This window comes from Tasmannia lanceolata, unplaced genomic scaffold (genome assembly GCF_043159265.1).
Source record: "Tasmannia lanceolata isolate RefF3 unplaced genomic scaffold, GAP_Taslan_0.1 ptg000003l, whole genome shotgun sequence".
Classification (NCBI taxonomy): domain Eukaryota; kingdom Viridiplantae; phylum Streptophyta; class Magnoliopsida; order Canellales; family Winteraceae; genus Tasmannia; species Tasmannia lanceolata.
Genome location: NW_027518680.1, coordinates 6,136,162 through 6,160,679, shown reverse-complemented (window position 1 = coordinate 6,160,679; position 24,518 = coordinate 6,136,162). Strand labels below are relative to the sequence as shown.

General features: G+C 38.7%; 1 protein-coding gene across 1 annotated transcript in view; it reads left to right on the top strand.

Annotated features, from left to right (window-relative positions):
• LOC143860548 (ADP,ATP carrier protein 1, mitochondrial-like) overlaps nt 1-18,816 on the top strand; it is a 34,030-nt gene extending 15,214 nt beyond the window's left edge. The window contains exons 2-5 of the mRNA XM_077371241.1: nt 12,595-13,105; nt 16,281-16,652; nt 17,735-18,034; nt 18,592-18,816. Of these exons, the coding sequence (XP_077227356.1) occupies nt 12,605-13,105; nt 16,281-16,652; nt 17,735-18,031 (1,170 nt within the window). The 5' untranslated portion in view covers nt 12,595-12,604 and the 3' untranslated portion in view covers nt 18,032-18,034; nt 18,592-18,816. The remainder of the gene's footprint in view (nt 1-12,594; nt 13,106-16,280; nt 16,653-17,734; nt 18,035-18,591) is intronic.
• The last annotated feature ends 5,702 nt before the right edge of the window (nt 18,817-24,518 follow it).

The following is a 24,518-nucleotide window of genomic DNA, read 5'->3' as shown; positions in this document are numbered from 1 at the left end:
GGTAGAATGGGAATATGTACTACAAATGAGTGAAGCCAACAAGGTCAGACTCCTGCCATGGAATGGGCAAACACTATAGTTCAGCATAGGGTAATCGAATGAAAATGCCATATGTAAGCTAAGACAAAAGATGATACGAATATATCCTCCCATGGATAAAATCCGGCAGCATAACATCTATGCAAGGAGATGTGGTAAGATAAGCACATAGAGTTTGTCAACAAGTCTAAAGGATAACGACCAAACCCAAGGTATTTGCAGAAAATTCGGCAGCATAACAGCTATATAGAGAGGGTCTAAAGCTGCTAATCACAAAAGGGTATGCCAACTGGGTTTAAGATAAAGTAAGGCTCTCAGCAAGAACACACACTCGAATGAATGTCAGCAAGATAAACTCGCAATCAAACAAGTGGAACATAATCAGATCAGAATCAATTATAGGAGAAAGATACAATAGGCAACACTGAATTTTTCATCCATGATCAAAGATGATCAGAAACTCAGGGAAGAGACCACGGTCATAAAATGACAAAAGTAGATCAATAGACCGGATCTAAATTTGAAAGGTGGACGACAAAAATGTACGATCAAGAAGATCAATAATGATAGACTATGGTCATAGAGACAGCAGACAAGCTATCGACCATATCTAAGACAGGACAAACAGTAATTTGAGTAACACAACAAAAGAATGGATAAATGAGGTTTGAATTTAAAGGATGAAAACAGGTAATACTTATCATCATTGGGTCAAGGAATAAACCATAGCTATGAGTGTGACAAGTAGAAGCCACTAGCTAGGTTTAGATCTGAGAGATGAATATACACGACTGATTGATTCAAGCTAGGAATCTCTACTAGAAAGTAGGTCCTAATTTTATAATCAAAAGATATATGGACAAAAATCTCAATGAATAGAGCAAAAGATAGGCCACGACCATGAGAAGGCAAGTAAAAGCCACTGGTTGGGTCTAGATCCGAAGAACGGACTGATATGACTAATTTGATTAGATAAGGAAGCCTCACTAATGAGTAGGCTCTAATCTAATAATCAAAATATAGATATATACATATATATCCTAACCAGGGGCACCAGCCCTAAATATAGTCCCGCAGAGTCAAGACACTTGACTCAAGACAGACATGTGAGTGTACTAGGACTGCGATGTAGTCACATAAGGTGAGCTACAATAATCTAAGGATAGGACATAGCTCCTAAATCTAAGTTCCAACATGTGTAAGCAACACATGTTCGTCCTTATATGAATACAGTATATATGTATGCACATGCAGATCCTAATTGGGTTTTACTAAATCAACAAATATATCCAAGTACATAATATATGTAAAATGAAAGTAGAGCTCCGGACTCAATATCAGGTACTATGCATATGATCCATACTTTAAGTATATAACACAAGTACACCGAGTGTTATATACAGTATGCTTCATTGCTCACCGGCTGCTGTAAACACAAGTACACCGAGTGTTTACGACTGCAGCACTGGCGCATAGCTTGGTAATAGATACAACAGCACCATCTGGATAGTGATATCCCATGAGGCACGCATTATATCTATCCCGTGGAGCCAATAATAAGCAAATCAATAAAAGAAAATAAAGAACAAAATGATGTATGCTGTGCAGTGTGTGAATCCCTTGTTTTAAACACCTATCTGGTGTCCCTGGATTCTAAGCTATTAAATTCCCATTTATAATGATTTTAGCTCAAAATTCTTCAAAATTAATAACAAATGGCATTTTAACAGAGTTAGGCAATGTTCCAAGAATTATCCCCAGCAGAGTCGCCAGCCTGTGGACCCCGATCCGAGAGAGACGGCGGGGACGTGTGCCCCCACGCGAGTCAGTCTCAGGATCATCCACGTGAATGGAGAGCTCTACCAAGGAACTCTCGAAAGAAGTGCCTCTCACAGCATGAGTGGCGATATAAAAGGTGAGATACCTCTCGATTCGGGGACTAGCCCAGATTCGAGGCGTACCTTAAACAAAGAAGAGTCGCCATCCAAGGAAGTGGGCCAAGGATCCCATACTATGCTCTGTTGCAACGGATAACCAGAGATTATAAAAAGAGGGTTCGTGCCTGGTTACGAATTCGGAAGGTCTGAAGAGCACCTCATCCGCCCAAGTGCAAGCACGTGGTCTCTTATGCCATTTGTTATTGATTTTGAAGAGTTTTGAGCGAAAGTCATATGAAATGGGAACATATATCTCTGAGAAGACGTCTACCTAATCATGCATGTCTCAGAGATGAAATTTAAACACATACACAAAATAAATGAAAAATGTGTCACCTAAGCAAAACTAGGTTATAAGTGACATGCCTAATGGGTGTCTAAGTTCCGGTGTGCAAACACATGCATGTCACAGCTGAATGTATAGGATCTGTACATGAAAGTAAGAAAACACAGCAAAAACATACAACATAAATCAACTCTATACCTGACTGGACAAAATGAGTCCTAACTCTAATGCGACCTGACTCGGACCAAGATGGCCGTCCATCCCAGCTGCTCTACGTATCCCAGCCTCGGGAAGAATCGGAGTCAACGTAGTTCGATGCCCTATTCCAAACTACTATGCCTAACCATCTAGAACCGCTATCCTAGACTCGATCCATTAGACTCAACTGATTTTTAAAGCTTTTTTGTATGATTGCTTAAATTCAAGTGAATTGTAATTTTCAGGACTCTCTATATGCCCTAACTAATGCAAGTTGGTTAGCCTTACGCTAATGCAGGTGGGCCCTACATCCTATATGTATCTAAGCTGTGCAACCTAATGAAAACCATGGGCTGACTATATGCTTCATAGTCTAGCTATCGGTTCGACTAAGTGTCTAACCGATCAACTTGAGGCCTCCTAACTCTAGGGACACTCACGCGACAGGACACACCATATCAACAAATCAAGACAGACATCCAACTCTTAAAACACCCTAAATAGCTAGGACAGACTCCTAACTCTAGGGGAAGATCTTTTTGAAAAGGTTTTGAAGTTTTTATTTTTATTTTTGGGAGATTTGAAATGTTTATTTTTAAAGGTTTGGCTGGACCTGGGATGTGGGTCCCAAGCTGCACTACGTACCCTGTTGAAAGGGATCAAGCCAACGTAGTTCGGAAAAGATTTCCTAACTACTTCTAATGACTCAAGATTTTTGAGATTTTTGGTTTTTCAGATGTTTTTGTTGTTTTTAAGTGTTTTTGACTCAAAGGGGGACAAATCCTATCATCATAAGGGGAGGACAGACTCCCGATATCCCGCAAAGGTTGGACAGCATCCTATGCTTTGCGGGGGAAAAAGACAGAAACACGACTCTGCAAGGGTTGGACAACATCCTATACCTTGCAAGAGAGGATAGAAGAACATGATCTGATGAAAGGTTGGATAAAATCCTAACCCCTATGATGATAGGATTTGATTCCTGAACAAGAGGACTGACTCTCTAGACTAAGGACGGATTCCTATGCTAGTGAACTACCAAACTAAGATAAAGCTCAACAAGTAACAAGGAAAAAGAAACCTTGTGCATATTTGGCAAAGGTAAAACAACCAGCCGGGCCGGACAGCTACCTAGCCCTAGGGTGCAACAAATGTGCAACCCAATACCCATAAGGGTCGGGGTATGATGCCAAGCCGAGCAAGGTGTTCTCCCAAAACCAAAAGACGCACAAAGAGGAGGTTTAGGAAGAAAAATGAGATTGGGTGAGACTCCTAAACAAAAAGATGAGCTCCAAGAGAGGTGCTGACGAGACATGGCATGTCTCCTAAGGATAGACTCACTAATGAGACAAAGCTTGTCTCTAAAGGATACAACTTTCTCTGTCTGAGACATAGCCTGTCTCCCTGAGAGGGCTCTAGAGAACTCTTTCATTGCCCTTGCAATGAATGGATTTCTAATTTCTAGGGGATACACACCATAAAGACTTGGACAAATCTTTAAATAAATGAGAGGAGTGCTACTTGGACTAAGCGAGTCCCCTAAGGATGGGCTTAGGCTAGCGCCTTCATCGCCCTACAAGAAAAGGGGATTCTAGATAATCGCAAATTCTATTTCTATTCTTATAAAAAAAATCAAGTGCTAAGCAAAGAAGAATTTTTAATAATAAAATACACAATCTATAGCAATCATGAAATGATAAACAACATTAATTAGTCCAGACCAGCCGCTGGATAGCCTAATAAAGTAAAAAAACAACATCAAACACTTCTAAACCAACCACAAACCCCAATACGGGGACTCCAATGAAATCAGATGATGCTAAAGTAATCATCTGATATCAAATACACATGATAATATTTCTAATCCCGCCTTGAGATCAGACAGTACTCATGTCGATAATATCGAATAGAGTAGTCATCTGATCTCCTTCTTACTATTAACAATTTATTTAAATAAAAAGGAATGAATATAATAAGCTTTGAGATAATCTCACCTGAACAATCCATTTATTATCGTCTTCGAACCCTAACACAAAGCTTAGTATGAAAGAGAAGTATTAAATTTATAAATACTGGACTATAGGCTTAATTTTGGAAATCCTTATTAAAATTTTCTCAAATTTTATTTCAAAGTACTCTTTATTCAGTTTTTTTTTTATATACAACGACTGTCTAAAGAATTATAGCTTGTGACATTTGTAAGAAGGCCATATACTAACAAATGCTATCCAACTTAGCACAAATTCAAACCTGTTTGTAAGCCACTTACAGCTCAAGTTATTTAACCAGCAAGAATAGTGATAAATCAAACAAGGTCAAATTACTTTTCATTTCCTCAACATGCTTATGTAAATAAGCCATTTGCACTAACAGCTCTAAGGACCAAAACATGAGAAGTCAAGACATGGATAAGTCTCACCATGCTTTTATCCAAACATTCATTTAGCTTTTAGATATCTACTACAGTGATCATAAAGCCAGAATAAAAAGGGAGAAGGATTTTGCCCTTGTCATATATGTTTGACCTTCATAGGAAAAAGAAAATTCTATTTTGATCTGACAGTCATAAATTCAAACAGACATATTCACATGTTAAAGCAAAGCTCCCTTGTACCTCAACTTGCCCAAAAACAAAACTCTCACCAGAGAGTAATAAGCATTTCTTATTTCATCTTTAAGACTCAAACCTATAAAATTTTCAAACCTGAACTTAAATCATCATATAACAACACTGATCTTAATAAGTTTCAACAATTACCATAAGAACAAGTCTAAAATTCAATTGTTCCATCCCATTTCCAAACAAATAATCAAATCATAGAACAAAACGATTAAGAATTTGCTCTTAAAATATCATATTCTTCAATCATATTGATCAATGTACTAACATAACCAAAATTATCAATCAGAGCAAATGAAAAGATTACCTGAAGGAATGTCTTCCAAAAGAACTGACAGATAAGTTGAAAAGGATGATGTTCACTTCTCTCACGGCCTTGAACAGATAGACCTAAGGTTTAATGCAAGAAAAGCTGCATAATTCCAGTAAGAAGGGCGGAAAAAATGAAAGATCTAGCGAATTTTCTCATCTTTGCTAGAATTGACAAGGATTAGATGTAAGAATTTTAAACAGATCAGGTTAGATGAATTAAAATCCTGGCAATAGGAATAAGATCTGGGGTTTCTACTAATGGTAAAACTAGCAGGAATGATATCAAAGGTGAAGGATCTAAGTTGCAGGTGCTAAAGGCCGGAGCTAAGATTTGATTGAGGGAAGTAGATCAGCCGGAGCTCGAATCCGCCGGTGGATTCACCGGAAAAAGAAAAAAAAATATAGCAGAGGAAGGATAAAAGCTTGTTGTGAATAAAGATTGATCGGAAAATAACCGGAATCCGGCAAGGACTTACCGGAGAAGAAGATCGGAGCCTTACCGGAGAAGAAGAAGGGGGAAATGAAACCCTAACTCTCTCTCTCTCTCTCTCTCTCTCTCTCTCTCTCTGCAAGATGCTTGTTGTAGAAGGTGAATCGGCTAGGGGAAATGATCGGAATTTGATCGGATCGGATCGGAACTAAGGAAACTGCCGGAGAAGATGACCGGCGAAGGAAAAGGAGGATCGGCCGAAGAAGATGCCGGAGAAGATGAGGAAATGATCGGAGCAGAAGGGAGTTAGGGTTTGACGAGGTTTCTCTCTCTCTCTCTCTCTCTCTCTCTCTCTCTCTCTCTCTCTGGAAAATGAAATCTCTCTCTGTAGCTATAAAATGATTCACCGGAGGCAGAGTATTGCCGGATCCTAACCGAATTAATCGAGAAAGACGATCGGAAAATAGAAAATTTCGATCGGAAAATCTCTCCCCTTTCTCTCTCTGATTGAACGAAAATGAGAGAGTCCTCGCTTGGATCGGAATCCGGCTGGAGCTAGGTCGAGGAAGAAGATGAACGGGAGCTGGCCGGATGTTGATCGGAAAAAATGGAAGAGGTTTTGCGAGAACTGGTTTTTCTCTTGAATCGGGATTTTCTCTGTTAAAGACGAGAAAGAAAAAAAATCATGAGAGACAAAATGAGAAGCTCGATTGTCTTTTATAGGTAAATGATATATTGACCCCCTTTTGGTTCATGGTACAGCCCCTCTTTAACCATCAACACCCCCCTTTTCTGGTTTACACTACGGCCACTCTCCCATCTCGTTCGCTAGGCAAACGCACTCCGATTTCGACGAAATTTTATGGGGACCTAGCTGGGACCCTAACCTACCTTGGGGCAAAATTTGGGATCCTAAAGCATTGGTTTGATAGGGTTTTGCTCAAACTTGGAAGGTTTAGGGTACGGTCAAAATGGGGTGTCTACACCCACTTCAAATCCCTATTTTCATCCTTCTGCCACCACCGGCCACCTCCATTAAAAACCACCCCCATCGGTTACCCATCTCCATCACAGCCATCGTCTCCTCCCTCTCTAAACCCCCATTTCCATCTCATCTACTACCTCTCCAACCCCAATTTCTTCCATCGTTTTCTTCAATCTCGGAAACCCACCTCCATTAAAAAAAAATAAAAATTCCAGCCATCATCACCACTCGCCCATGCGAATTCGATCCTAGCTAGCCGCAGCCTTCATCTCCATTTCTCAGCCACCATTGCAATCTTCCTCTCCGGTGACATTCGCCGGAATCCGGCAAACCTCTGCAATTTCCGATCAATTACTTGTCTTCTTCGCTCATCTTTCTCCCTTACCATCATTTTCACCTCACTTTCTCTATTGCAAACCCCAATTTCAATTTTCATTTAAAAAATTCCATGAGAAAGTACAGAGCAAGAGCGAGAGCGAGAGCGATCTGAGATATTGAGAAATAGAGAGATATTGAGAGAGAGAGAGAGTGAAAGGCTTGATTATTCTCTCCGGTCATTTTGCCGGATTCCGTCAGTTTCAACCTTCTTTGGCAAGAATCATCCTCTCCGACAACCTTGTTCTCCGGCAATTCCACCGGTGCAGAGCATCTTCTTCCCCACCGCATCCGATCGCCTCCTTTGTAATTTTAGTAGTTCCATAGGTAACTATTCTAACCCTTGTATGGCTGAGATTTTGTAGAGATCTACTCTGTTTTCTGGTATGATAGCAGTAATGCATTAATCTGGTGTTAATCTGGCTCTTGAATTTGAGGTGGCAATCTATTTTTTTTTATGAATGAATAGTGGAGAGATGTAGGCTTAATTGATGTAGGAAATCAGATTATTACTCTACTCCATGTCATGAGTATGAGTAATATCTGATTTCACAGGAGACCCCATGTCGAGGGTTTGATTGTGCTCATTACTTGATCTCGTTTCTTTGCCTCATATCGAAGGAATAAATGTTTGAATTATCAGATGATAGGGTGTGTTGTCATTTGGATGGTTATTCAACTATTAGATCTATCGTTTGTATTATTGTTTTCTTGGAAGATTTAAAAAATCCATGTTGATATGATATTACTTAAAACAAATATATTTTTGTTTTGGATTTGTAATGGCCTCACAACAACATAGTGGGTTGAATGCCTTTTCTTGTGAAAGCTAAAAATAAAAAAATATGTTGTTATCACCAAATGCTTAAGTGAATGAAAAATGGATCGCATGTTTCCCTTCACTGATTGGTCTATGATTGTTTTCTTTGAAAAATCATAATTTTTTCTGGATATTACTTTATTAAGTTCATCTTGAGGATCGATAGTGATGATGTTGTGATAGTAACTATGTCTGATGGTCTTTAGATCTTACAGTTATTGAGTGTTTTGTTCAAGGCATGATGGTCATGATCAGTAGTGTATGAGAGTTGTTCCATGGTTACCTTGTCCTCCCAAGCAATTCTCCTTAACTTTCGCAGGAAATAATATCAATCAAACCATCTGTTGTTGAATGTATGATTCTCGAATAGGCTTTTTAGGACGAGTTTCATCTTGCTTTTAATCTTTGATCTGTGAGGAGGGGCTTAATTCTTTACTTTAGTTTAGTTTGGATTTGAGGCTCTTAGCATATATTTGATGGAAATGTCTCTTTTCTTGAAATTGGTGTTTATATCCCCATGTTTTTATAATGACATTAGCCCGCGCGCTCAGAGCCCCATTCTTCTCTTCTTCCCCTGCTCTCCCCTCGGGTCTTGTGTTGACATCTGAGTCTCGTTTCTGAGCCTCTTCCCGTATGTGTGATTTTCATCAGAGTTTCGGATTGTCTCCAACATTTGATCTTTCCATTGGTTTTCAAAAATCTCCCTCTCAGATTTGGGCGATGAAGGCGCTAGCCCAAGCTCATCCTTAGGGGACTTGCTCAGTCCGAGTAGAGCTCCCCTCCTTTGTATAGTAGACTTTACTAGTCTTTTGGGCGCCGGTAAAAATTAGACCCCTACTAGGAGACATGCTATGTCTCATTAGGCATTGCTCCTTTGGAGACAAGCCTCATTTAGAGCCTACCCTAGGGGAGATCATCTTGATCGTGATAGATAGTGTACCCCCAGGAGGCATGCCTTGCCTCATTTGTGGAGCCCCTATTTGGAGACAAGCCTTGTCTCATTTGAGGGTTTCCATTTTTAGAAGGCTTACCTAGCCCTATATTAGAGCAGCTCCTTTTAGAGAGTCCTTGACTCATTATTCCTTTAAGTTGTAGTATTAGAGAGCCTTTGGCTCATTTGTCTTCTTTAGTGATTTTTTTTAGAGAGTCGTTGACTCACTCATCCTTTAGATAGTGTTATTAGAGAGTCTTTGACTCAGTTGTCTTTAGGTGGTTATTAGAGAGTCTCTGACTCATTTGTCCTTAGTAGGGAGTCTTTGACTCAGTTATCTTTCTTAGCAGTATTATCGGAGAGTCTTTGACTTATTCATCTTTTTTTGGTGTTATTAAAGAGTCCCTGACTCATTTGCACCCCTCTTTAGTGTTATTAGTTAGGAGTTTCTCCTTTAGAGTTGTCATTATTCCACTTTGATTAGAGACTAACTCAGTCTTATTAGAGCTTTGCTTGTTTGAGATCTTAGATTCGTTTTCTCTATTCTTGGGGCACTTCTTTACGTATTGTGGTTCGTCTCTTTGAGACGCTTGTTGTTTGTTCGGGGTTTCCCCTTTTGATTTAGGGCTTTGCCCAGTTTGTGGTTATGCTTGCGTGTCCCCTTGAAGGGTGAAAACATTTTAAAATAAAAAAAACATTGAATATTTTAAAACTCAAAAAAACATTAGAAATTTAAAACATCAAAAACATTTGAAAAACTTTAAAAAAGCCTAAAGTGTTGAGTGTTTTAGATATAGCAATTAGGAGAGTTCGTTTCGAACTACGTTGGCTTGATCCTCTTCCACGAGGTACGTAGTGCAGCTTGGGATCCATATCCCAAGTCCATGTGATTTGTGCAGGTTTACACACGTCCATTTTTGCCTCCACAGTTCATAGGGTTAGGATGATCCTATCGAGTTGATTTTTTGGGCACACCCTATCTATGTGAGTGCCCATCAAATGAATGCTTTGGATCACCCAAACAATGTGGCCCCAACTGTTATTTTAAGGTAGGGAGTAGATAAGTTATCTACTCCAGGGAGTACCTTCTCTTTTCTATATATATATATATGTATATATATATATATGTGAGGAAAATGTTGGTGCGCTTAAGCTCACCAAAGTTATGGTGCGCTTAAGCGCCCAATCACATGGGGGGCCACTTTGCTAGGATGATCCAAAGCATTCATTTGAAAGGCCTTATCATAGATAGGGTGTGTACCAAAAATCAGCTCCATAGGATCATCCTAACCCCTCTATTTGTGGAGGACAAAATGGACAGACAGTGTTTGTCCACAAATCTACCCATTTTTGTCCTCCACAAATGGAGGGGTTAGGATGATCCTATGGAGCTGATTTTTTGTACACACCCTATCTATGATAAGGCCTTGCAAATGAATGGTTTGGATCACCACAGAAAATGTGGGACCCATGTGATTGGGGAGCTTAAGCGCACCATAAGTTTGGTGCGCTTAAGCTCACCAACAGTTTCCTATATATATATATATATATATATATATATATATATATATATATATACTAGTAAAAAACCCCGTGCGATGCACGGGCCGACAAAGAACTGTACGGACCACATCATAGGTTGATCCAAACCGTCCATGTGATGGAACACAACATAATGGGTTGTGGCCGTAAAATCATTTCTATCGGCTGATCCTAGTCCTCCAATCTATAGGGTTTCCATAATATGTTGTTCCTCTTAAGGTCCCTGGAATTTGTAAATATTTTTAAAGGTGTCCAGCATTCGTAATATCCTCAAAAAAATATTCAGGAAAAGTAGTTTTTTTGTAATTGTCATATTGCGATACCTCTTCTTTGTAGTTTGTCCCGTAATTGTCATATACAGGTACCCTTTGTCCAAGAAAAAACGTCAATATGTGGACTTTGTCCACTGTTTTTTGGACTTTGTCCACTTGTTTGTTAATTACAAACGCATAAAGGAGGGGGTTAGGATTGAAATTATGTGGCTTTAATGGGTTCCTTTGTTACAAAGCATAAAGGAGGGCGTAGGATAAAAAAAGTTAAAAAGTGGGTTGAATGGGTGCCTTTGTTAAAAAAAGTTAAAAAGTGAGGTGTAATTCTCAAGTGGCCATTAAATGCTAAAAGAGAGAGCCATCATTATGGGTGGAAAAACTTTTCCCAAATTATTTTCCTGGAAAAGTATATATATATATATATATATATATATATATATATATATATATATATATATATAAATGTTTTGTGTGCAGCTGCACAGATAAGTTATCTGTGCATGGCTCACAAACCATAGGGGGGGCCACATTTTTTGGGGGATCCAAAGCATTCATTTGGAAGGTCCTTCCATGGATAGGGTGTGTACCAAAAATCATCCCTATAGGATCATCCTAACCCAATCAGAGGGGGAGGGGAAAATGGACAGACAATGTTTCTGCCCATTTTTTCCCTCCACAAATGACAGGATTAGGATGATCTTATAGGGCGATTTTTGGTACACACCCTATCCATGGAAGGGCCTTCCAAATGAATGCTTTGGATCCCCCCAAAAAATGTGCCCCCCCCCCCCCCCCCCGCCTATGGTTTGTGAGCCATCAACATATAAGCTTATCTGTGCAGCTGCACACAAACCATTTCCTCTCTCTCTCTCTCTCTCTCTCTCTCTCTCTCTCTCTCTCTCTCTCTCTCTCTATATATATATATATATATATATATATATATATATATATATATATATATATATATATATATATATATATATAACGGCTAGATTATGACTTCGAGATGCATAACCCCTTATCGTAGATGAAATGACGGTGCATCTCCAGCTGCAATCCGGTCAATATGTATTATTTGTAATTCTTATGTAGTACTTATTGTGTTCATGCTTTAGTGCTTCTTTTTCTCACGCCGTTCATTTTGGACCTGATTTGTGACTATATGCAGCAGATTTTTTTCCATTTGTGTAATAACATCAATGCATTTGCTAAATTCTGTACTATTTAATCAGGTTCCAATGTAATATATATATATGTGTGTGTGTGTGCGTGCGCGCGCGCTTGCGTGTAGTTATGCAAGCATGCTCTTTTTGTATATAGATCAAGTAGCTGTCTGGATTGGACAACTAGACTAACCTATGAAGCTACCTCGATAAATTTAGGTGTAATTCATTTTTTTGAATGGAATTTTATGGGTAATTCATTTTTTTTTTTGAATGGTTTCCACTAGCGACCTGAAAATGTTGGTAGAACACATGCCACTTAAATCTAAGTACAAAATCATATTTGTGCTCCTATGTGCATCCCTAATCAACCGTGCTCGTACATGTCTGTGTGTGCATGTGTGTTTGGTGTGTGTGGTATAAGTTTTTGGTGCTAGTGGGCATGTTTTTGGTCTCAATGGAATTACCATCTGATCTTCATCTGAAAACTGTACTAAGTTATAGAATGTTGGATTTTCTTCTCATTTAGTTCCGATCAATATCATCTAAATGCCTTTTTTTTGTCCAAATGTGAACAGAAATGTCAATAAACTCTTTTAAGATCGCATAAATGTTTTTCTTTTTCTGTTCCTTTATTTCGAACGATATCTCTCTTTCTATTCTGATCGTAAAAGTTGTCTTTTTCAGTTTCCAAGATATGGGTGATCGGCCTCACCATCCAACCGTTATTCAGAAGGTAGCTGGCGAGATCCATCTTAGTTCCATCTTCTCTCAAGATTTGCAGGCTAGGCACTGTAGCTATTATAGGCCTGCTACTATGTACAACAGGCATTTTACGAATGGCAAATATAGCAATGGGGGACTGCAGATTCATGCGTTGGGACATAGCCCCAATGTCTCTATAGCTAATCCCGTGTCTCCAATACTTGTCCAAGCACCTGCAGAGAAAGGCATAGCCGGCTTTCTCACTGATTTCATGATGGGTGGAGTCTCTGCAGCTGTATCAAAAACTGCTGCTGCTCCTATCGAGCGTGTGAAACTTATGATCCAGAACCAGGATGAGATGATCAAGGCTGGTCGGCTTTCTGAACCCTACAAGGGAATTGGGGATTGTTTTAGGAGAACAATCAAGGATGAAGGTTTTGGATCGTTGTGGAGAGGGAACATGACTAACGTGATTCGTTATTTCCCCACTCAGGTTGGTTCTCTCGTCATTTTTGTTGTCAATCATTCTAAAATATTATCATATTTTCAGTTACTATGATCTTATATTGATACAAACCGATGACTCCTTTGTCATAAACCTTTGTGAAAATACAATGAGGGTATGGCAACCCAAGAGGGAGGAAGGAAATTTGGTCTTAAAAACTTTGCAAAAAACAAGTGCGGAATTAAAACAAGATGGCAAATAAAGCAATTCAACCACAAATGAAAATAAACCAAATGCACAAATAAAAGATAGAGAGAGAAGTGGAAGAGTGCACCGAATTTATAGTGGTTAGGTCCAAGCCAAGGACCTACTCCACTCCACCAAAACCTTCTTAATGGCTTCACTATACGACCCCCTTAACGGTGGAGATCAAACCAAAGAGCACAAACGGAGATAGCTCTGTGTCTGCCACACTCGGCTCTGCGTGTCCTTCGCTCACCTCTGTGGAGATGGCTCTGAGAGTCCACTCACACTCGCCAATTACAATTTATGAATGTTGAAGAGAGAAAACAAAAAATCCCTTAAGAGGGTTACAACAACTTGTAGAACGATGTACAATGAAGCTCCTATATCCAACCCTTAGCTTTGATCTCAAGAGAGGCACAAATAAGTTTATTTTCCAAGGTAGCTTAAGAGTGTTGGAGTTAAGTTCCAAGGGTTAGAGAACCTTTTTATAGACAAAAGACAAAGAACTAGCGGTTATAGGCTCTCCAAAGACTAGTATGGAAGGTCCACGGTCGACTGTGTAACTAGCTATTGGGCTTTTTATTTTCCTAACAGATTGTCGTGTGGTCGACCTCAAGGTCAACCTTGCAGAAACTGTTTTTCCAGTTTTTTGCCCGGTTCTTGTAAAATTCATCTCCTTTGTTTCTTATCAAATTTCGATGTTCTTGTGTTCTATGGATATGAAAAAAAGGAGTACTATCTATTAAAAATATTTTCAAAAATATTTGAAAATCATTTTGGCCAATTATGATAGGATTGTGGTTTATGGTCAACTATGTAAGTTCCAGTTTGATGCTATTCACATTTGAGTTCACTTTGGCACTTGGGCTTTGGGTCCACTTTTTTTCTTTGTTAAATTATGTTATTTAGAACGTATTTATACTCTCCTTGGTGCCTCTAATGTACTCGTGCTTAGGATTCAATTTTTACAATCTAAATAACTTGAGAGACTTGATCTTCAATATGGTCTTCCTCCCTTGGAAGTCCATTGTATCTTTGGATCTTGTAGGCTTCTTGAACTTAGTTGGTACTCTATTTTTGCTCCAATTACCTTGATCCAAAGCTTCCTTGATTTGGCACAAGTAATTATAAAATCTACAACGCAAGAAGCATAAAATCTACAACTCAAGAAGCAAACACATTAGTAATATAAAATCACTTGTGTTTGGAATCATCAAAACAAGATGGAAATGCCAAGGTGTGAACCATTGGGCTTACACTTTATCTTGTTCCATATAATCATCTTATGTTGATTAAAGTTGGATGCTATGGCCAAGGATTTAAATTTTGGTTTCGGTTTCGGCCATAGCCGAAACTGAAATTTCGGGAAAAAACTGCCTCTTAATCTATCGCCTACTAACATTATGCGCGGGTCTTCCTTTCCTGCCCCTATTTAGAAGTATTCGCCGCTCCACTGTGCTTTCTGTGTCATACTCTTATTGGTAGATCCCCATGAGAAATGCTTTTCCTCAATGCAACCCTAGGGTGTCTTCTCCTGCGGTTCTTCCCCGCAGCCAAACAATTGGGCTTACACTTTATCTTGTTCCATATAATCATCTTATGCTGATTAAAGTTGGATGCTATGGCCAAGGATTTAAATTTTGGTTTTCGGACATAGCCGAAACTGATTCTGGCCGATATTTTGGAAAAAAAAAACTTAAAAATTTACACTTTCCTTTGGCTGAAATTTCAGATTTTGGTGGTTTCGGTCCCAATCAAAGTATAGAAATTTCGGCTTCGACCGGAATTTAAAACCATAGCTATGGCTTTATTCCCCACTTTCATGTGGCTGTTCGGCAGGGGTTTAATTTTATCCCTGGAGCAACAAGGTGGAGGAGATAAAGGTGAATCGCAAGGTGTTGTATATGCTAATTACTACAAATTGAACTGTGCACCAAGAACCTTAGTTTCACACAAATATAGATGTATTGATGTAGACCAAGGAAGAACGATAGAAGAATAAGAGGAGAGAAGAAGAATAGAGAAGAAGTATGAAAAAGAGAAGAGAAGGAGAATAATAGATGAAGAATAGGGGAAGAAGAGAAGAGAAGAGAAGTAATAGAGGAAAAAGAGGGGAAGGAGGAAGAGGAAGAAAGAAGGAAGAAGAGGAGAACCAGAAGTAGGAGAAGAGAAAAATAGAGGGAAGAAATCTCAATTAATATTTATTCATTAAAAACTGAAAATCGCTACTACACAAGGCCTATTTATAGGCAAGGGAAGTAAAATTCCATGGAAATAAATAAAAGCCCTAAAAACTAAAAAACATGAAAAAAAATCCTAGAAACTAAATAACATGGAAATAAAATCCTAGAAACTAAATAACATGGAAATAAAATCCTAGAAACTAAATAACATGGAAATAAATCCTAATGGGCAAATATGCCTCATATTTGGACCTACAATTTGCATAATTCTCCCTCGCTTGAAAAGAACTCGTCCTCGAGTTCTAGTCCACCTGGATCAAATATATAGATGATCCACAGCAGTAGGAGTCATAATCTGCCGGAAGAACTCGTGATGTCTAATGCTCGTGACAATAGTGAGAGTAGCCTGATATGCCGGCTGAGCGATAGGGAAGAAATCGCCCAAGTAGAATCGTAAGAACACAAATTGCGCTGAAGAAGTAAATTGGCTGGGAAGATAACAACGTACTCCTCCTGGATTAGTGGGATCGGCATGACAGCTATGGGCAGTACCAATCCATGGAAGTAAAATTCTATGGAAAAAAATAAAAGTCCTAAAAACTAAAAGAATATGAAAATAAAATCCTAGAAACTAAGTAACATGTAAATAAATCCTAATGGGCAAATATGCCTCTTATTTGGGCCTACAATCTGCATCATGTGTTTTTAAAGTTGCCTTAAATCCATGAAAATTGACTTGTAATGCCTTTTCCATTCCATGTATGCTGATTACTGCAAATTGAAATATGCACCAGGCCTTTAACTTTGCATTTAAGGATTATTTCAAGCGGTTGTTCAATTTCAAGAGAGACAGAGATGGCTACTGGAAGTGGTTTGCTGGGAATTTGGCATCTGGAGCTGCTGCTGGTGCTTCTTCCCAATTCTTTGTCTATACCCTGGACTTTGCCAGGACCCGTTTGGCAAATGATGCAAAGGCTGCAAAGGGGGGAGGGGAAAGACAATTCAATGGTCTGATTGATGTCTACCGTAAAACTCTGAAGTCGGATGGCGTTGTTGGACTCTACCGTGGATTCAACATTTCGATTGTTGGAATTATAGTTTATCGTGGTCTGTACTTTGGAATGTATGATTCCCTGAAGCCAGTTCTTCTGACAGGAAAGATGCAGGTTAGTAGAAATTTTAGATTTGCATTCTACTTACTTTGTGGATACCACTAAAAATGATTTTTGTATTAATCTTTTGTGCGATTTATCATTTTATGATTCAAAAAAATTAATCTTATATACAAGTGGCTTTAATGTCCTATTTGCAAATTAGATTAATTTAGGGAAATGATATCCCCCGCCCCACCCCAACGTTTTCTGTGAGAATCGTTCACTGGTTGAGGATAAATTCACACTCTTTAACGTTTTTCTTTGCCTTTAAAACTTAAGGAATAACTTTTGTGTGTGTGTGTGTGTGGGGGGGGGGGGGGGGGGGTTTATCCGTAAGAGGCGGGTAAAATATCATTTCCCTTATTTTAAAGTAATTTTATTTGCAAATAATGACTTATTTTGATGGCATTCAAAGAAGCCAAAAATTAAGAAATGCTTATTGGGGTTGCATAAGATGCTAATTGGGGATGCATATGCAATAGGTCTGATATCTTAATGATAAAAAAATGTGAAAAATGACAATACTTATACTGTATATTCAAGTCATTTTTTAGTTAAGCAATCTATTGTACAAATTATATCTACAAATGCTATATTTTAAAGAGAAAACGGTTCCTACACATATGCGTAGAGAGTTCTCTACACACTAGCTTAAAATACAGTGGGGGCCCACATTGTTTGGGTGATCCAAGCCATCCATTTTGAAGGCCCTCACATAGATAGGGTGTCTACAAAAAATCAGATCCATAGGATCATCCCAATCCTACGATTTGTGGAGGTAAAATGGATGTCTTTAAACCTTCACAAATTAGACCATTTTTTGCCTCCACAGTTCAAATGGTTAGGATGATCCTATGGATCTGATTTTTTGTGGACACCCTATCTATGTGAGGGCCTTAAAAATGAATGGTTTGGATCACCCAAATAATGTGGCCCCCACTGTATTTTAAGCTAGTGTGTAGATAACTTATCTACACATATGTGTAGGAACCGTTTTCTCTATTTTAAATTGCATCCAAATTCTCTATTTGTAATTTGCATGCTGGAGTCACCCTACTTTTTCATCACATGGACTATCTGTTGGGTTATTTCAGGATAGCTTTTTCGCGAGTTTTGCCCTTGGTTGGGTGATCACAATTGGTGCGGGTCTTGCATCCTACCCGTGTGACACTGTTCGTAGAAGAATGATGATGACATCTGGTGAAGCCGTTAAGTATAAAAACTCCATGGATGCATTTTCTCAGATCGTTAGGAAAGAGGGAGCCAGGTCTCTGTTCAAAGGTGCCGGTGCAAACATCCTTCGTGCCGTTGCCGGTGCTGGTGTGCTTGCCGGTTATGACAAGTTACAGTTAATTGTGTTCGGGAAGAAGTACGGATCCGGAGGCGGCTAGATGGTATCTCTCTCTTGATTTCTGTAAATCATACATGTCGTCTCCGTGTCATGCCTCCTTGCTTTATTCCATCCTAGTAAAATAGTGTTGCATTAGCATATGTAGTAAAATAAAATTGCACTAGCATGATAAATCAAATTGGAATAATACACTAGCATGATAAATCAAATTGCTGTATTCCATCAACTCAACTCAACTAAGCCTTTGTCCCAAACTAGTTGGGGTCGGCAATGTAGTAAAGTAGTGTTGCACTAGCATGTGTATTAAAATAGTGTTGTACTAGCATGATAAATCAAATTATGAGTTCAGAGAAAATACAGAGAAATCAAGAAGAAATCGTACTAAAAATCTAGCAAGTAAAAGGAAGATGGGAGAGGTGGTCCACAAAGCATTGATTAATGCTGACAATCAAAAGAAAGTTCGGATGAAAGCAATTAGAGTGAAAAAAAAACATAGTTTAAATGTAAAACAAAAACATAGTCCAAACTCCTGAAGAAAACACTTACTGCTTCAAGTATTGCTATTTCTTGGATCTAATTTTCTGTTACTCTTCCTCTCAGGTGACATTGACTGCTAAAGGAAGATCAGCATGCCCTCTTTTGTTGCTTTCTGTTATACAGTTGAGGAGTTAGCTATTTTTTATAGTATCTTTTTAATTTTGTTGTTGACAATGTAAAATTTGTCCCATTCGTGTAATAACATGCTTGATGTTTTGAGAAGCAAAAGAATCATCTATCATTTTAATGAAGGCCTACCATGTTGCAGTTGGGGGGAGAGATTTTATAGAGGTTTGACTATTGTCTTTGCTGTGTTAGTTTTTTTTTTTTTCAGTGCAGTTGAAAAGAGATCCATGACAAAAGTATTTCAGAAGTGATTGGCGAAAATAGTAGTGCTTTTCGCATGCTTATACCTAGAAATTGGGGTGGGTGTTCCTTTCCCAATTTTCAGCAGCATGTATAATTAAAATTTTGGCTAAGATGATGAACCCGAGTCATTCATCAACTCGCCCGAGTCGACTCCCTTTACCATAGCCGAGTTATATATTGTCTGATTCACATTTGATTCACATTGTGCCTTGCCAAGTCAATCAAAACTCCTTTAACTTGCCTGAGTTATGACAACAACAATTAGTGACTCGTGCAACTAAACTTTCTTTTACTTTGGCTGTGTTCTAGACTTCTAGTTCGAGTCTGAGTTTTGAAACACTGGAAGTGGATGATCCACTGACTTAGTAAATCCAGGAAATCACTGTTGAATGTTATCAGCACTACTGTATTTTGATGAGGGCACTCCTCACTTTATTAAAAGTACGGTATGCGCGCAACATTGGATGATCCAAACCGTCCATTAGATGGGCCACAGCCTAAGTAAGTTGTGCCCCAAAAAATTATTTCCATAGGTTGATCCTAACCCTCCGATCTGAATGTTAGAGGGTTGATCCTAACACTATACATCAGAGGGTTAGGATCAACCTATGGAAATGATTTTTGCGGCAGAATCTATTTAGGTTGTGGCCCATCTAATGGACGGTTTGGATCATCCAATGGTGCGGGCCATACCGTACTTTTAAGAAAGTGAGGAGTCCCCTCATCAAAATAGAGTAGTGCTGACCATGGTTTTAAATTTCGGATACCGGTGGGGACCGAAAATTTCTGAAATTCAATTTTTCGCCATTTACCAAATTTTGGACCGAAATCCGGTCTGAAATTTTGGTTTAATGACATTATTTATTAAAAAAAACAAGTGTTAAAAAATTTCAGCCAAAATTTTGGAATTTCGGTCCGAAATTTCGAAATTTGGGTCCGGAATTTGGAACCAAATTACCAAATTTCGGTTTTTGGTGGGGTCCGAAATGGTTACCGAAACCGAAATTTTAAACCATGGTGCTGACAACATTTCCCTTCATTTATTTATTTGTTTGTTTTTTAATAGCAAAAAGTAAAAACAAAGATAAATCAGGAAGAAAAACAAACATGTTCACTCGTGGGACCCACAAAGGTCTAATATATGTGCCCTAAAAAAAATGGAATTTTATCCAATAATAATACGGGGTAGATTTGGAAGATAATAATTGATGTTATCTTATTAGTTAATAATATAATTAAATAGCAAATCTAATTGTACGAGGAAACTTCTTTCCTTGGAGATTAAGAAGAGTTTTTGTGAGAGATTTTGTAGGAGATTTTTTAGCAATTTGCAAACAAAATTCAGACGCCCAAAAGAAGAGTTGGACGTTTTTTGTTTTTGGGGAAAATGAATTTTTTTTGGGAAATGATATTCGCACACATTTTTCAGTTTTCCTACCCCCATTGAAAGGGAATGATATTTCCACCTCCCTTTGGTTTGGTCTATCCTTTTCAAAACAATGGATTCAGATTTCACTCATTTTGTTTTGACTTCTCTTAAAAAGGAAGCTATTTTCAGGGAGGCTTTTAAAATGGGCGTAAAATTTGTTTTACAACACATTTTACATAGAAAGTAACAGAGCTGAAATGACAAACACAAGGGGTGGATATGTTGAAAATGGGAGTGGAAATATCACCTCCCTTATTGAAAATGACTATTTTATTTTCTTTTGTTTGGGATTTATCGATTTTACCCATCAATTGGCACTCATGGTCGATTATTTATCTATCTATACTCAGTGATTATATTTATACTCACGCCCCTGTGTTACTTAAAACATTATATTGAATGTCTAATAGGGTTTAAACATAGTTTTAAATTTCTATCAAAACTGACATGAAAACAGTCACATGCTTCGATTATATTTCCACTGAAACAAATACTATAACCAAAACTACTTTGAAACAAAATCATAAGAGTATATATTATATATAACAAAATTGCCGGTGCATGTCACTAGGTGTTGGATATTGTAAAACCATTATGGTTGACGATCTTGCTAATAAGATGGTTTCTAAGTGCATATTTGTGCTTATTCTATATTTTCCCGATGTTTTGTTAAAAAAAATTTCATCATTTGCATATTTTTTTATAATTTTAAAAGATTTTCATTGAAAATTTTCAACTGCAGGTGAGAAGTTTCCATTTTCATAGCAACCTAAATTAAAATTTAAAACATTGTGTCTAAATAATATATAGATGGGTAGAACAAATAATCAGCTCAACGGTTAGGGCTGGCAATTTCACCTGGGAAAGCGGGGATCCGCCCCGCCCCGCCCCTCTTGGGGAGGGGATTCCCCGATTTGAGCGGGGACGGGGAAGGGGATGGAGTTGGCCCCGCCCCGCCCCACCCTTATTAATGCCATTTTTTTCTTATATTTTTTAAGTGTTTTTTTTTTTTTTTTTTTGGGGAAAACTACTGGAAACCCTTTGGATCGAAACATATCTACAAGATTCCCCCAAAATTTTCATAATTTCCATTAGTACAGTTTTGTCCCTGAAATAGCTTTTTATTTTTTATTCTACTCATAATCCATTGGGCATTGTTCCTCATTATATTAGTATATTACCCTTAGAAATCCCTAAAATTTGTCCATCGAACCATGACTGTAAGGCAACATTAAATCCTTTGAAAATATCCCTCCCCCAAATAAAGGCAACATCTCTCTGATGAGTGATGCGATTTTATATGGTGTGCGCTCGTATAGTCCATTATTTTTCAAAAAGTAACGTATGGGCTACGCCATAGGATGATCCAAACCGTCCATTTGTTAGGCTACAATTTAAAAGTACTTTACAGGCCACACCATAGATCATCCAAACCGTCCATTTGATGGGCCACAAAGTAAATAGGTTGCGGCCCAAAAATCATTCCATAGGATGATTGCAACCCTCTGATCTATAGAAGGTACCATAATATGCAATTCCTCTATAGATCAGAGGGTTGGGATTATCCTATGGAATTGATTTTTGGGCCACAACCTATTTACGTTGTGGCCCATCAAATGGACAGTTTGGATCATCCTACAATGTGCCCATCAAGTGGAAGGTTTAGATCATCCGATGCCTATGGTAGTATAGTGTGCCCATCAAATGGACGGTTTGGATCTTCCTATGGCGTGGCATGTACAGTACTTTTTGGCAAGTGGGATTGGGAATTAGGGATTTGCTAGGAACTATCGATCAATTAAATGAATCGGAGAGCAACCACCTTTGTCCCTAAGTTAATAAAATGAATAAGACAAAATCTTAGCCTGTGTGGGTTGTGTGGCTACCCTCACATGCAACAGCCAAGCCGCAACATGCCTAAAGTGATTGTCCCTAGCAAATCTTTAATTTTAAACCTAACATTTAACAAAGTAAAGTGGTTGTCCCCGAAGGATGCGGGGGGGAAGGGGAGGGGATGGGGATTAGATATTCCCCGTGGGGAGGGGAGGGGGATTCCCCACCATCCCTGCAGTGGGGAGGGGGAAAATTCCTCGTAGAGGGGAAGGGGAAGGGGACCCTAACATCCGGCCCCGACCCGCCCCGTTGCCAGCCCTAGCTGGCTGGGCCTGTAGCTTAGTGGTTGATGCTTTGTGTCTCAACCTTAAGGCCGCATCCTTGATCTCAGCTTATCTACCTAAAAGAAGAAAAAATACCAAACAAAAACAATTCAAAGATACAAAAGTAGGCAGACAAAAGTTAAAAGGGAAATGATATTAGCACAACCGTGTTTTAATAATTGCACAAACTCAGCTTTTTCAAGTGCGCACACACAGTTGTCAAAGGTTATTACTTAGGAGTGCAGCTTGGGTCAGGTTGAGGCCAACACTAGACCAACACAAGGAAGCATTCCCTCAATCCTAACCTAACCAAGCCCTGGCCTCGGGGGTTGCAAAGAGTCAACCCTGATCCAACCCGCTTCTAAATCTCTCAACCCTAACCTAACCCATCCTACCGTTTTTCCCCGAATTAGGTCAGCTTGGGTTCGGGCTGGCCTAGGGCAAAAACAGCAAAAAAACATCATCCTAAGATTTTGAAAACAACTAAAATTAGAAGGTGGGGTCAAGTTCGGGTCAGGCCAAGTTGCCCGAGGCATCAACCCTAACCCAACTAGAAATTAAATCAGGTTGGCTTTCCCCAACCACGACCCAACCCAACCCGAGAAAATACCAACCCAACTGAGCCCAAGCCGAAATCGGGTTGAGCCCCACATATGTTGCACACCTACTGTTACCGTTCGCAAAAAGCTCTGACAAGCTAATTAAAAAAGAAAAGACAAGCTGAGTTAGTGCAATTAATAAAACATTGCTGTGCTGATATTATAGAGAAAGAAGATCTTTTACTTAACGAGTCTCTCTCTTCTTGCCCTGATGACGTCAACCCTCTCATGACACCTTTTTCTCTCATCGAGACTTCCATTTTTGTTATCTCTTCCATTTTCAAATTTAAAAAATTCATAAAATCTATCATATCCAAATATTATTAAATCCCAAAAGTCCGGAATAAAAAATTTCATAATTTGGTCTCTAAAAATTATTCATCTTGTCAGGCACTGGTCAACAAACTGGTTAACCACTGGCGACGGATTTTTTTTCAAATGAATGATATATTTATGCCTCATGTTATGAAATATGGAACTTAATCACTTATGAAATGAAGAGTAATATTAGAGTTTTTCATTTTGGTGATGTTATTGTTATTTGATTGCTCTCCAATTATTATTTTTAATTTTTATAAATATATAATAAAATATTAAAATATATTATTATATTCGCCGTACCCGAACGTACCCGTACCCTGTTTTTTTTTCTTTGAAAATCACGTACCCGTGTCGTGTCATGCCCGCACCCCGCACCTGTACCCATGCTTCTTCATAGCTTGTTGTATTCCGTCCCAGTAAAATAGTGTTGCACTAGCATATGTAGATAGTGATTCTTTACCAGTGTTTGTTTTAACTTCTCCTCAAATCATCACACGGGCACACATATACGGAATCTTCATTTTTAATATATTTGTCAACCCTATCACTCTCTCTCTCTGTGTGTCTATATCTTTGTCAACCCTTTTAGGATCATTACAATAGGCCTTTATCTTCTTCTCTTTTATCTTGAATCTTGATAGACCATTCATATCCTCTTCATGCTTTATGAAAAGGATTGCCACCTGGAGATTGTGTTACAATGGAAAAAAACTTGTGAAGAGCAGAAGTCAGAAGCTTCGTCTGCATGTGTTTTTGAATTAATTGGAGAGCCTGCTTGTGTTATCAATGGAGTGCCAGAACATAGTTCCAAGTGACTCTGCTTTCATTCCCTTAGATAATTCAAATGACACGGGATCAAATGGTAATCATGGTTTTGGCGAATGGTTGGTAGGCAGAGAAGTAAAAAAGATGTTCGGGGGTTCAGTTTGACAAGGAAACTAACTGGTATAAGGTGGTGTATGAAGATGGTGACTCTGAAGATCTAGTGGCGCGAAGTACAAGAAGTGCTTCTGCCCCTTGACATTGCAATCCCGCTAAAAGCACTGGGTATCCCGCTAAAAGCACTGGCTATGAAAGTCTATAAGTACGATAAATCAACTTACGAGTCCAGATAAA